The sequence below is a fragment of the Poecilia mexicana genome, unplaced genomic scaffold, assembly GCF_051168715.1.
Source record: "Poecilia mexicana isolate PSO_F unplaced genomic scaffold, ASM5116871v1 scaffold_4, whole genome shotgun sequence".
In the NCBI taxonomy this organism is placed as follows: domain Eukaryota; kingdom Metazoa; phylum Chordata; class Actinopteri; order Cyprinodontiformes; family Poeciliidae; genus Poecilia; species Poecilia mexicana.
This window is the reverse complement of record NW_028263373.1, coordinates 1,552,920-1,567,374: the sequence shown is the minus strand read 5'-3', so window position 1 is coordinate 1,567,374 and position 14,455 is coordinate 1,552,920. Positions and strand designations below refer to the sequence as shown.

The window sequence follows — 14,455 nt, the reverse complement described above, 5'->3', positions numbered from 1 at the left end:
AAGCAAATAACAAACAGAAGTTCAAAGTGAACTGGTTCATTTTTAGAGATTCAGTTCTCTAATCTGAACTGTTGATAAAGTGGAACCTCCAGTCATAGGATTTTATTTTTTATTTTTCCTGAACTTGTTTTGACATTTAGCTCATAGATCAGACAGCAGCTTCCAGTGTCTGTCTGATTTTCTAAAGACAATAAATGATCTCTAAATCATAAATTCAGATTGAATACAACACCGTTCTACAAAAATATGGCCTTACAACCGAGTCTCTGTGACATAAGGAGCACTTTCTGTTTGGATCATTCAGAACAAAAACATCTCTGCTCCTCTTCCTCGCGGAGCATCTTCCTCTTCCTCTGCTGCTATCTGAACAACTGTGAAACACAAACAAGAAATTTTTAGTTATTTTGTGGATTTTTAAAAATGTTTCTACTAACATCAAATGTTTACTACTTGAGGGAAAACAGGAATATAAGCATGTTGCTGCTTTCTAAACTACCGTTACCTAAAGGAGGTTTTTCTATTTTACTAACATGAAAGTAAAATTTTTAAATACTTTAGAACAGGGCTTTTCAAAAATGGCAAATAATCCAGGAAAGGAACTGCGGACGTTCGCCAAGCATCTGTGTAACCTGTTCATTCCTCCAACCTGCAGGGGGCGCTGTTTAAAAAGTACGTGGTTCCTAAAGTCACCGCTAGCTGCGCATAGCACAGAACAGTCTGCGGTCGGTTTACATCCAAAAACTTGATGAAAACTTGATATGAAGCTGAGTTGCTTGACATTCAGGTTGCTTGGATCCTTTGTTGAGGATTGTAAATTTTATCGCTAGGATTTGGTTTTAGGTCCCGTTTTGTCTATTGTATAATTTCCACGTTCGCCGAACGGAAATCCATAGTGGAATGTGGTTATTTTTAATACATTTGTCTATAAAATTATGTAACTTCTTCAAATAGGACTAGTATTTATTTCAGTTGATATTCAGTTAATGTTTTAAGTTTAATAATTCGGCTAAACTGCCGTTTATTTATTTTTAGGGTGTGTTTGACGTATTTTTAAATGCTAATCAATGAAATGCCTATGATGCCTGCCCTTGTTTTCGGTTTATGCCATTGAATGTGTTTTTATGACAGATGATGTTTGTTGCGCAACATTTGATTAATGAATTATTAAACCATTTGTAATCGATGTAAAACTTAATTGTGAATTTAACCCTGGGATGATTAGATTCAAATTTGAAACCAAACCAGGATAATAATAATTATTATTATTATAATAATTATAATTATAATAAAACAAACTACTAATTAAATTTTAAGTCTTTCTTTGTTGTTTCAAAAGTCAGATCAATTATCAATTAAAGAGAGTTTAGACATTGTTGAGAAAGTATTCACACCCTTACAGATTTACTTTAATTTTATTATTGTCACATCTTAATATTTTATTGCATCACCAGATTATTTGAGCATAAGAAAGTTTCACATATCAGCCAGATTGGTTTCGTTTTTACTCATGTTAAATCAAATCTGTTTGTTACATTTAAATCCATTTAAATTCAATCATTAGGTTTGATGAGCAAAAACGTAAAGTTCAAGAAAAATATCCATAATTGTACAAACTCCAAATTGAGCCTTTAATCTGAGACTTTCTGTAGACTTTTTATTTGTAATTTAAAGCAGTGCGTGTCTGAAATGGGTTGAGCGATAACTTACCCTCAGTCTACACCAAGTTCTTCCTGAAGTGAAGCCAAACAGCAAAACACATGAACACAAATTAAAAATAAGAATCACTTATGTGATAAAAAAAACTATTTGCTTAGGAAGGACCAGAAACTTTCACACTCACAAATATGTTTAGGTTCAGATTCTGGCTCTAAAAGGTTCATCTCAGTTTAAGCCACAATGTTCTAGTTTCATTTAGCTTTGGCTCTGGCTAACCTGTAAGTTTTCAATGTACTGGATAAGATCCGGGTTTTTTTATAAAAAAATTTAAAAACGCATCTGGTCTAAGAAAAAGCAGTTGAATGTAACTTCCACCTGACTGATGATTAGGAGATGATTCATTATTTGGTAGAAACCTGTTTATAAGACCTCATTAATCACAATGTCATGTTTCTCTTTGCTTATATTTTTATGTATTTTCATCAAACCACATTCTTTTTTTTTAAGGTATTCCTCAAGGATAATTATGCGAGCCACTTCTTTTTAAAGATTTTAAGCCCAATTAAACAATTTCATCATAAAAAACAGCAACAGGACCAGTTGGGTGGATTTGGAGTTACGATCTACAGAGGAGAAATAAATGTTTTCAGGAGGAGGAAGGAAGTGTGTAGTTTGACATTAACAGAAAAGAAAGCTACTCGTTATTAAACCAGTTCTTTTTTTATCACAATACAGGATCTGTACCAACAACCAGCTCACTTACCAATCTGGTCACCCAAGAAAAGGCTGGAACAGCAACAAACACGTCGGGATTAGAAGATTCACGCAATAAATGGTCTGACAGGTTGGTTGGACTGTTCTACAGTCAGTACCAAAACCTGCAGAAGTCGTATCTACCAACCCAAACCACAAACATGTACGACACCACACCAGGCCCAATGGGAAAAAATCTCTGAAATTCGCTAGAAAAAAGCTCTAAAATTTTGAGATTAATCTCTAAAATTAAAAAAAAAAAAAAAAAAAAAAAAAATTAAAATTTCTATGTTTGAGAAGTTGAACATTTTTCTTGAAACTCAACTTTTTCAGGAAAAACTTGTTCAGTTTTAAATGTCAAAAGTTGAGCATCTTTGACTTTTGAACTCAGAAATTTCCAATAATTTCTTTTTAGAAAATCTCTGAGATTAACCTAAAAACTTCAGAGGTTTTTCTAGCAAATATAAAATTTTTCAAGCTCAGAAATGTCCGGGTCTTTTCTAGAAAATGTCTCAGATTAATCCTAAAATTTCTGAGTTGTTTTTTAATTATCTACAGCAGTGGTCCCCAACCTTTTTATTAACACGGACCGGACTTGGTCCGTGTTAATAAGGCTTGGAAAATTGTGCTGCAGCCCGGGAGGGGGGCGGGGGGTTGAATCGTCAGAATAAGGCTTCTGCATGTTGGTGTTCCCGCTGAAGCCTGAATATGCCCAGTTTGGGTTGTCTTGGCCCTTTTATCGCAGCCTGTGGGGTTTTCCCTGACTGGGAAGAATACAACCTGCTGAATGTGACAGGTAGCCAATCAGAAAGCGCGGTGACGTCAGAACAGAGGGGAATCCCAAACAGCTGACATATCGTGCAACTGAGAGTCCTGGATGATATGATTAGATGATATGTGGAAATGTTTATTATTATATGTAAAGGTCGTTATTATATATGTTTATTCAGTTAAAAATGTTAATTATGAAAAAACATATTCACCTCCAAATCATAGTGCAGCAGATAGAGCGGCTGCTCCCGTCGTCTTTCATCCACCGCCTTTTCTTTTTGTTTCTTTTATCTCTTAAAATGACTCCACAAACTGTCACTATTGAACTACATCGTCATCCGTGTTTGGTTATTCTAAATTCCCGCTAGGGTTTTGTGGATTTTCTTCTGGAATCGGGATGTTTGTGACTGGAATCGGTTCGTGTTGCTCCTGCTGTGTGGCTGGACACGAACCGATCGAACCTGTTGTTCTTTTATCAGCTCTGTGATCACAGAGGTTTGGAGAATCGGCCGACATTCTTAAATCTTGCCGTCTAACCAGACTAAAGGCTCACAAGCTCTACTCATCTCCTCTCGACCACTGCCCAAACGCTCTGACTCTGGTCGCTATGGTAACGTTTACATATCCCTTCAAAATAAGATACAGATGCGCCACAAAAACGAGCATTTTACTTTCGTGAAAATTTTAACTCACGATAATGACTAACGGAGCCCTGAGCTTGTTTCTCTGCAACGAGACAGTCCCATCTGGGAGTGATGGAGACAATGACACCCGAAGTGTTGCTTATATCCACAGCCTGCTTGGTCTCTACGTGGCGAAGCAGTTTGAAGATTCATTGCCTCATTAGCAGCCGGTCACCGCATGTTACACAGAGCAGCTTGTAATGTGGGACTCACCTACCGGTCCGGGATAAATCCATCCTCCTGTCTCTTCTCTGGGCCTTTTCCCCTTTGCAAAGAAACTTTCCAAAGACATCTGATCCGTTTCTTACTCATTTTGCTGCTTGTGGGCTAAATGTTGGCGCGCAAGTAACTGAGAGAATCCGGTTAAAGGATTTTCTAAATAAAAGATCCTCCAGACTCAAATAATACATAAAACGGAAATATTTAATTATTTCTTACGCGGCCCGGTACCAATTGGTCTACGGACCGGTACCGGTCCACGGACCGGGGGTTGGGGGCCACTGATCTACAGCATCCCTACAATGCGCCATATTAAACATCTTGTCCTGCACTGAAGCATCATTCCATAGCAGCTGTTTAGATCTGAGGAAGGAAGTGAGGAAACACATTTTCTTACCCTTCGTTCTTCTTCGCTTGGCTCACTTGGAGCAACTTTAGCGTTTGACGTTTCTCCGGTTGAACTCGGTAAACTCTTCGGTTCAGGCGGGGCGACCGGCGGCATTGGTGTCACCAGGGTTTTGCTCTTCACCAGAGTGGATAAAACTCAAGGAGAAGAAAAAGTGTTAGCTTCCTGAAACAGTAGCGACTGGGTTTCTACTGGTGCTGGGTTACCTTCTCTGGTGAGGTTCTCGGCGGCACTCATGGCCTTCCCGCTCAGGTCGCTCACCATGTTGTCCACCGTGGCCTCATGGCGGAGGAAGACGGGCCGAACCACTTTGTTGTAAATGATCTGGGAGCCATTCCACGACATCGGAGCCATGCACCACAACAGGAACAAACACTGGAAACAAACACCAGGAAAACATCCAGAACCATTTCCCACACTGTTAAATCTTACGTTTATTCCCAAAAAGATGCAACTGACACGACGCCACCGGCCAATCATTCCAGTGGGTTTGTCAGAAACTGACCAATCGGTGGTTGCTATTTAAGTACACGCCCCTTATCTGGAGGAGCTGAACCTCTGGCTACGTGGCTGGGGTTCGTTGTTGCTAACACTGTCGTCAGAGAGATTTAAAGGAAAATAATAGGAAAGAAAGGTCCATGTGGAACATGCAGCCATTACCCAGAGCGCTTAGAGAGTGGAATACAATTTATTACATTTCCAAAACCCAAATGGAGTCTGGAATAACGGAATAAATGGATCAAGGTCTGCAGACGACCTCGTGTCCTGTCCAATGAAACTGATCGATGGCAACTACCATGTTAGTCAGCACGAAGGAAACTGGCAGTTAACATCCTGTTTTTTGTCAAAACGACACTTATTGACTGTCAAATCAAAGACCAATCATGCTCTGTGGCAGCATGAAGACTTGTGCTGCAGTAACTGCGGTTTTACATTCAAGAAACTTTTAATACTAATGTTGATTTTTAAGCATTTCCTGGAGCCAGATTTTCACAAGCTGGTATTATTTAACCTGATGCAGTGTTCACTCTAACATCCAATGAGACTTTCTGCTCCTCATTATTCCTTTGGCTGAGGAAAACTTGGATTTTAACGCTGATTTCTCCATTGTTTCCTGCCAGTATCCTGGTGTATGACTGAGAAATTCCCTGCCTCAGTGTTGGCTGATAAGGCAAAAATAACTCAGAAATGCTTCTGGTATAGCATTGAGTTCCTCTAGCTCTGCCATTATAGCTGTTTGTCGGAGGTTTGGGGGCTGGCGTCAAGTCAATTTCATGACATACTTTGTTTTTTGAAAACTCTGGTGTGTCCTCACCTTAAATGCGTAGTAAAACGGGAACCAGTAAAGGAAAATGTCGGAGAAGAACTCGCCCAGGCTGAAGACGCCATACACCACCCAGTAGGTCAGCCATTTTGTGTCGTCTTCTTTGCAGGGACTTTCGATGGCTTTGATTCTGCAGAAAAGCAGAACTTAAGTCCCAACTGAGACAAGACTGGAAACAGGCAGAAAATGAAGAAAACTTTCCACTTCCGTTTCTGATTGACAAAAAATGATGTTTGACGTTTTCTATCAAGTCCCGCAGATTTTATCCGATAAAACGCAGATTTTATCGGATAAAAACGTTCAGTTGATGTTTATTAGAAAAACCAACTGCAGTGAATAAATGGGATCAGAGCAAAGGAAACGTTTAATCACGGGCTCATTAATAATGGTACATTCAAAGGAATAACTGAAGTTTATTTCTGTTGTATCCTCCTATACGAGAATAAAGTTTTACATCAATACAGTTTAAATAATATGAGAATAAAGTTGTAATAAACATGAATAAAGCAATATTACCAGAACAGTTGTAATAATATGAGAATAACATAAGATTACAACAATAAAGTCACAATGATCTGAGAATAGTTTCACCAACTTTGACTTTATATTATTTTGTCTTTGTTCTCATCACTAATATTACGTTTTATATTACAACTTTATTCTCATATTATTTTGACTTTATTGTCTTATTATTTCAGCTTTGTTTTTTATTTTGACTTTATTACAGCTTTATTCTTCTACTATGACTTTGTTGTCATATTATGAGTTTTCATCGTACGGCTTTATTCTGGTAATATTATTTTATTCTGCATATTCTGCTTCTCATATTATAACTTTTTCGGAGTATTTCAACTTTTTTGTCATACATTTTTATTGTAAAACGACTTTTATATTATTTCTACTGTGCTTTAACACTGGAACTGAAAAATTATTTTAAATATCCAAAATAAATAAGCAGAAGCAACAAATAAATTAATTATGAAGTTTGTAAACAAAACTGTCCTTCAGAATAAGGGCTAGATGAGACCAAAACACCAGACTGAAAACTTTTATCATCCAGTTTTTGGTAGAAAGAGAGAAAAGAGAAAAACGAAAAATCGTGCAAATAAAAATGATTGAGCTTGTCTTATTGCTAAACATTATAACTTTATTCTCATTATAAAACTTTTTTTCTTAGCCTGGCTCAAGTTCTCTGCCATAAGGTCCTTTAATATAATATTCTAAGATAAATTTAGTTTTAAAAACATAAACCTGCTAATATGACTCACTTCCACTGAATGTAACTTTAAAGTAAACATGCTTTCATTCCCACATGTTGTTGGAGCATCAACAGAAAACAGGAGGAATAAAACTCACGAATAATAAGCTGGATAGACGAAGCCGATCAGGTTGCAGAGCAGCGAAGCTCCATATCCATAAACCAGGTAAAGTCCAGTCAGCGAGACGGCGCCTGGACAGACACATTCAGTTCATATGACAACAATTCACAGCCAGCGACATCTGGAGACACATTACAAAACAATTAGGAAGTTTTCAGGGAATCAAGCTGAACTGCAGTAAGTCAAAATAAGAATAAAGTGGTAATAATATGAAAATAAACTCATTATGAGAATAAACTTCTCATAGTACAAGGAAAGTTGTAGTAGTACTACAATAAAGTAATATTAACAGAATAAACTATAATAGGAGAATAAAGTCGTAATAATATGAAAAAAAAAGTTTAAATAATGCAAGAATAATTTTATGTACAGAATCAGATACAACAAAAAGTCATACCATAAGAAAAAAAAATCAGAATAATATGAGCGAAAAGTCGTATGACAAACTCAATAATACGAAAATAAACAAGTGTCCTATTTGAAAGATAATTTTTCTAACGGGACGTAAACTTTGAACTCAAGAGTACCAAGTAAAAAAAAAAATTAGTAAAAAGTCCTGAGTAACTTTAATATTTAAAATTCAGATGAACCAAAATATAAAATTAACTGGAAATTTTGGTATTTTAAAGAACAAAATAACAGTAATTCATATAAATAACAAAATCAGACAAAATAAACATTTTCCACATCAGTTTCTTTAAATAAAAAAGTTATGAAACTTTAACAGAAACTGCTGGTGAATTTCTGGTTAAAACATGTTTGATTTTGATAATTGAGTAAATGTAAGTACTACCCAACTCTGCACATTTACAAAACAAAGGACATTAAGTGAGAGATTAGTATTTTAATCCCGGGTTGATGTCATGTTAGGTGACTTTTTGTTAAATATAAAGTGAGTCTGAGGCTGAAACAGTTGGAGAAACTCCGTCCCACCCGGCGGGAGGCGCCGCATTAATCCTCCTACCTCTGATCAGCTGACGCTGCTGTTCAGTCATGGAGGCCGTCCTGCTCTGCTGCCGGGATAATCTGCCGGAGCAGCGTCAGCGCCCGGAGCGTCAGCGAACGGAGCGGCGGCCGCCAGGCACCGGTGACGTCATCACCGCGTCACCGCCCGCTGCTAACTGGTGTCTCCCTCCACGGCCTTAAAGGCTTTTTAATTCAATTAGGACTGCGGTTATTTTAGTAATGAAAATATAAAGCCGTTTACATTTTCGGTTTTTTTTTTTTTAAACATTAGAAATTAATTAAAAGAATTAATTAAAAGATGCAAATAAATAATTCAACTTTTAAATAAGAAACATTTTAATCCCTAGAATGAAACAATATTTCTTTAGTCCACTGTTTCTCAAACTTTTAACTCATTTAACAAACACTAAATTAAATTTAAATTACCCCACAATAACACATCTTAATCCAAGTGGAAATATTGGCTTCTTAACTCTCTTATTGTCATGAACTCAGTGCGTTTTGAGTTATTTACAGATTCTGAAACTTTGGATTCTAAGCTTTCCAATGATGTCAAACACATAGAAAAAATTATATTTACTACCAAGTGTTTTGTGCATTAGTAACATTTTAGGTCCATTTGTAATTTAAAAGCACATAAACAGAAAAATGTGAATTGTATTTATCTAATGTATTTAATCGTGTTTAATTATATAAAAATAATGATAGCTGTTGACATGTTTTTTTTTTTAACACAACCCTTTGGTAATGTAACTGAAGCGCCGAGCTTTGACTGCAAATAAACGGTCTTTTACATGCAGTACCCTGCTGACCACCAGGGGGCGCCTGCGGACCACAGTGTCAGAAATACTGCCCTAACGGCTTCACATTTAATTTCACTTAGGATGATTACGATTATTTCAGTGATCGATTAATCAGATTTTTGTTTTTAAAAAGGTATATTAAACCGATTTTTCAATTAACCACTTCAGCCGTTTTTACACAATATCATAAATTCATAAAAATATGCAAATAAACAATTCAGCTCTTTTTAAAATAAACATTGAGAAAACTTCACAATAAGGTTCCCCTTGTAGATAGCTAATAAATACTTCATAGCTATGTTATTAAGCTCTAAACACTTTCTAAATCATTAATAATTTATTTTGCATTAATTAAAGCTGAGAAGGAGATTAAATCTACTGGTTTCTTGTGAAATAATGAGCCAGATCTATATTTTTAATCTAGCGTTATTATACTAAACATTTCAGATACATTGAAATCACAATAAGCAATTGTATTTTTTTATCATACAGTCTCCTTCTCGCCGTTACTTAATGCATAATAAACAGTAATGTTTTATAAAGTGTTTATAGATGACTTAATAACATTTATTAACTATTCATTAGCTATCTATAAGGGGAGCCTTATTGTAACGTGACACTGAAACATTTTATTGCCTAAAATGAAATGACATCATTCCTTTAGTGCTTCATCATTAGCAGCTAGATACACTTTGAACATCAACATGTGAACAACTGAATCTTTCTACTTGACTTAACATCAGTGCAGTGTAATTATTATTTTTAACTGATTAATTATTGGGAATTAAAAGGTGCTTAATAGGATCATTTGAACGAGGTGAAGCTAAAAATGTTTGTGTTGCAGTTTCTTAGCTCCACCTTTCGATTTGCTCTTGAATGATATATATTTCTTTTTGCAGTTTGTTTATCTAGGAAAAATGTACAGAAATAAAGCTGATATGTTATTAAAGTATTTATAAACTTTCCAAATTTCATCCTGCCACAAAACAAGAAAACTGCTAGAGATCAGAAGTTTAATGTTAGTAAAATAAATAAAAAGTGCTGGTACCAGTATTGGTATAAGCAATACTTGGTATCGGATCAGTACCAAAATAAGCATCCACCTAGCATGTTTATTTAGCATGTAGCCCAAATAGCAGTCTGAGTTGTAGAGTATCTTCCTGAAGTCGGTTCAGAAACACTGGATCTCAAACCGTCTAACCTGCTGTGCTCATTACAGGTTCGACGTGTTCAGGTTCCGGTTCTGCTGCGTCTACCGAACCGTAATACAGAACCGTCAGCTGAACAGAGCAGATTACTGAACCGTTTCTGGTTTACCGAGGGCGATGACCTTCTTCTTGATTCCTGTCTTCTCCTCCAGCTTCCCCAGAACGTCCGTCACCACGTTCTTCTCATTGAGAAACCTTTCTGCTCGGTCCTTGATGGAAGTGAAGACGTTCCACAACCCCATTATTTCTCAGTGACCTGGAGCCGGCCGAAAGCAGAGAGATAATCCTCTGACAGAAACAATCTGATTTAATCAAGAGATAAAGCTCTGCTGCAGGGAGGGGGAGCGCATGGGTGTTGGCAAACAAACACAAAAGAGAGACCCGTTTCTTTAATCAGACTTTTCAATTCTGAAGAAAAATCCATGCTGGTGACAGAACTGCTGGGTGTTTTCTACCAGTTCAGGTTAGTTTGTGCAGCAGGATAGGTTAAGTCTGCAAGTGGCTCTTTGGGCTTTCCACAGAAAAAAATTAATAGCTATGATTAAAAATGAAAGAGGACCAGATAATAACTAACTCGGGTTTTGCATTTAATTTAATGTAATTTTAGATCTGTTTTCTGTCCAATGCATGCAAAGACATTATTCCTCTTTTTGTTAAAATTTATATTTCTTTATTTTAAATTCTAAAAGTGGAAAAATACGGTGGATTTTTCATAACTATAATAATAATTTCCTATTGTAGATATTTATCTAAAAGTTGTCTTTTTTCAAAATATGACATTTACCTGACAGTAAAACTGGCTCTTTAGATTATAGTAGATTTTTATTATTTCTTTAATATTAAGGTTGATAACTTTCCCACATGCTAAGTAATCTAGCATATAGCTTAGTTATCATATAGCATCTAGCACAGTGATTTTGCTGCATTAGCATTTAGTTTTGACAGCATGTTTCTTTTGCTTGTAACAAATTCATCATGCTTAATATTTCATTAATATCATGAGTTAGCAAGTTAAACTCCTCGACAGCATGTAGCATGAAGAGCTAGCATAATTTGGCTAGTCACTCTGTGGTAAAGTTAGCTTCCTTAATTAGCATCTAGCATAGTTAGCATTCTTTTTTGTGACTGAATAAAGCCACCATGTCTACTTTGCATATGTTAAGGTTATGGTGCTGAGTTAGCATGTCAAAGTTACGTTAGCATAAAAAACATGCTTAATTAGCATGTAGCAGATTTATAATATTTGGTAAGCATTTAGCTAGGTTATCACGGTTAGTCGTGATAACTTAGCTAAAACTACCTGGTATCTGCTAGCTAAATAGCTATCTAGATAATTTCCTGTACTGATCTGAATATGATCGTTTGACCTTGAATTATCTGAGCACAGTGGATCCGTTTATTCAGGGAAATCAAATAATTTCTGTTGAATTAGATTTTATGGTGGATCATTTCTTGTTGAACTAAAAATAACATATTTTTGCTCCGATTCATATTTCTATGAAACATTAAAGTGTGAGCTGTGGTGATGTCATTCAGAGCTGACACACAGAGAAGACTTTGACCTGAGCATTTACAGCTCTGCTTGAACTTTGACCTTTCAGGTCAAAATGACTCAATACGTCGTTCCAGGTAAAAACTGTTCAGATTTCATTCTTCATTAAACACAGCAGCTTCCTGTATCACCAGATCAGTGGATCAGCGTTGCAGTTTCTGATTCCTGAGAAAAGAGAAAAGTCTCGTCCAGTGAGACTTTATTTACAGGAAATTCAGCGTTGCTGGTTTTTATGGTGCCGCGCCTAAAAGAGCAGAACAGAAAGATCCAGAAAGCCACAGAATCCGGACAACGGCTGCAGGATGAGGTCTGTCCCCTCAAACACTTTCAGCTTTTTGTTTTTTCTCATCTCTTAAGGATTTCTCCTCGCCTCTTTACTCATCTGTACTACCACATATCAGGGCCCTTTTTATTCAACCAAAAGAGCATGTTTCTGCCGAAAAGTTCAGAGATTGTAAGATTAATCTCAGGAATTTTCTGACACCTTTTCCACCATTTTTTGATCTCAGATTTTCTGAGTTTCAAAAATTAAATATTGACTTTAGAAACTCAGAGAATTTCTACTTTTTTTCTTGAAAATTCTAGATTAATCTCAGATTTTGGGGTTTTTTCTAGCAAATTTTCAACATTTCAAACTCAGAAATTTCCTGTTTTTTCACAGAAAATTTCTGAGATTAATCTTCAAATTTCAGATTTTTTTTGTCTCAATTTAAAGATTTGAGCTCAGAATTTTTCTTTTTTTTTGTCTGACAGTAATGTCAAAGTTTCTGAGATTTTTATAGCTAGCAAATTTTTTATTTTGAAATTTTGTATTTTCCACTTTTTTGAGTAAATTTCTGGCAGAAATTTCCTTGGTTTTTTTTCTTGTAGTCCGTTGTACATTAATCCCTCTGCTGCTCCTCATCCTCCTTTTTCTTCCTTTTCTCTTACTTTGTTCTTCCCATTTCTGTAGTTTTAAACCTTTCATTGATCTTCCAGTGCCTCTCGAACTCCGTCACACCTGGAATCTCACCTGGAATCTCACCTGGAATCTCACCTGGAGTCCTTGGAGTGCCACTTCACGTGGGATCTGGACCTCAGCAGGTCCAAGCTGCTGTGTCTCCGGGACGCGCTGGAGGACATCGGTCCAGAGTTGGGCTACTGCTGGCTGGGCCACATCTACAACCTGCAGGGCTTCATCCACCATCAGCTGGGCCTCCTGGAAGACGCGCGGCGTTTCCTCTGCAGGGCGGCCGAGGCTTTCCGCCAGCTGAGGAACACCGTCTCAGACGAAGGCCCCTGGTTGGTGGTGAACTACGGGAACATGGCCTGGCTGCACCACCGGCTAGGGGAGCGGGCGCGTAGCGGAGAGTATCTATCGAAGGTTGGAGCTCTGATGACGGAGTACCCGTCTCCGTCTGTGGACGACCCGCACCCGGAGATCTGCGCCGAGAAAGCCTGGACTCTGATGAAGTTCAGTCAGAAGCTGCTGGCTGTAGATTATTTCCAGAAAGCCATCAGGATGCAACCAGACATGGTGGAGTGGCACACCAGCCGGGTGCTAGCGTTGGTCAAAGCCTTTAAGAAACAAAGCCTGGACTCTGACATCCTGGAGAAGGTGAAGATCGCCAAACAGCACGACCCAGAGAACTTGTACCTTGTTGCTCTCTACCTGGAAGCCCAAGCTCAGAAAGGAGCAAGGATTCAAGATGAAGCACAAAAACTGGCAAGGAGAGTGCTAGCAAAGCCGGTTAGCAGCTACAGCGGCGTGAAACCGTTGCTACGGCTCTACAGGATCCACGTCTCCATGGACGAAGCTGTTGATTTAGCAGAGGAGGCTCTGGAGAGACACCCCAACGCTCGATACATCAAGAAATGCGCCGCAATCTGCTACAAAAGGAAAGTCTTTTCCCAAAGCAACAACCACCTGGATCGCAGCCTAATGGACAGAGCAATCAGTCTTCACAAACAAACCATCGCTCTCTACCCTCAGTCCTCCCTTAAGATGCAGATATCTTTGGCAAACATGTATGTGAAATCAAACCACCGAGCTGAAGCCGAAGACGCGTTTGAGGAGCTGCTGAGAAGAGACTTGGATCCCGAAGAGGAGCAGATGGTTTGCAGCTTCTATGCCAAATATCTGCAGTACAGCCAGAAGGAGAGGAAGAAGTCTGTCCGGTTCTACATGAGGGCAGCAGCGATTCCTCACCACAGCTTCTACCGGGACGACAGCATCAGGCGGCTGGAGAGGATGAGCGAAGAGAAACGGCAGCCGATGAGCAGAGACATAGAAGACTTCCTGGTTCATTTGTCCATCTGAAAACCCAAAGTAGTGAAAGATTCTGGCATTTTATAGGACAGTCAAGTAACAATGTTACCGTCAGTTGTCAAAAAGTGTTACATGTATAAAATGACTTAAAATAAATTTTATTTTATAATGTAACAGCTTAAAATTTGGCCTCTGTCTTTTTAAGAAGCTCCTGCTCTTTCTGAAGCTCTGCCTCCAGGAAGTCATCCCAACATGGCTCCTCTATTAACATTTTCACGACGTTTTACCAGCGTTGCTCTGAGAAGCAGCTCCTATAATGAGCTCAGCAGCTCCATCAGGTGTTTGCCAATTGCTGCTGGCTAGTCTGAAGGAGATGAGTGGGGGAGGAGCTGTGCCTCGAAGGCGGGGCTAGGTCCAGCTGGGCGTTTTTCATAGCTGAGTGGTTGCCACGGAGATTAAAGGATTTCTCAAACATGCATGAAGGAAT

The 14,455-nt window shown here is 38.0% G+C and overlaps 2 protein-coding genes across 2 annotated transcripts; one reads left to right on the top strand and one right to left on the bottom strand.

The window, feature by feature from the left end:
* Positions 1 to 95: 95 nt before the first annotated feature.
* On the bottom strand, positions 96 to 10,603 carry reep6 (receptor accessory protein 6). Its single transcript, XM_015007601.2, has 6 exons — positions 10,278 to 10,603; positions 7,169 to 7,262; positions 5,804 to 5,942; positions 4,695 to 4,863; positions 4,480 to 4,625; positions 96 to 371 (listed from the first exon to the last, which is right to left on the bottom strand). The coding sequence occupies exons 1-6, from the start codon at positions 10,408 to 10,410 to the stop codon at positions 360 to 362; spliced, it is 693 nt and encodes a 230-aa protein (XP_014863087.1). The 5' UTR covers positions 10,411 to 10,603; the 3' UTR covers positions 96 to 359.
* On the top strand, positions 10,591 to 14,142 carry LOC106930194 (antiviral innate immune response effector IFIT1-like). The gene is made up of 2 exons (XM_088005234.1): positions 10,591 to 10,631; positions 12,699 to 14,142. The coding sequence occupies exons 1-2, from the start codon at positions 10,591 to 10,593 to the stop codon at positions 14,017 to 14,019; spliced, it is 1,362 nt and encodes a 453-aa protein (XP_087861360.1). The 3' UTR covers positions 14,020 to 14,142.
* Positions 14,143 to 14,455: the final 313 nt, after the last annotated feature.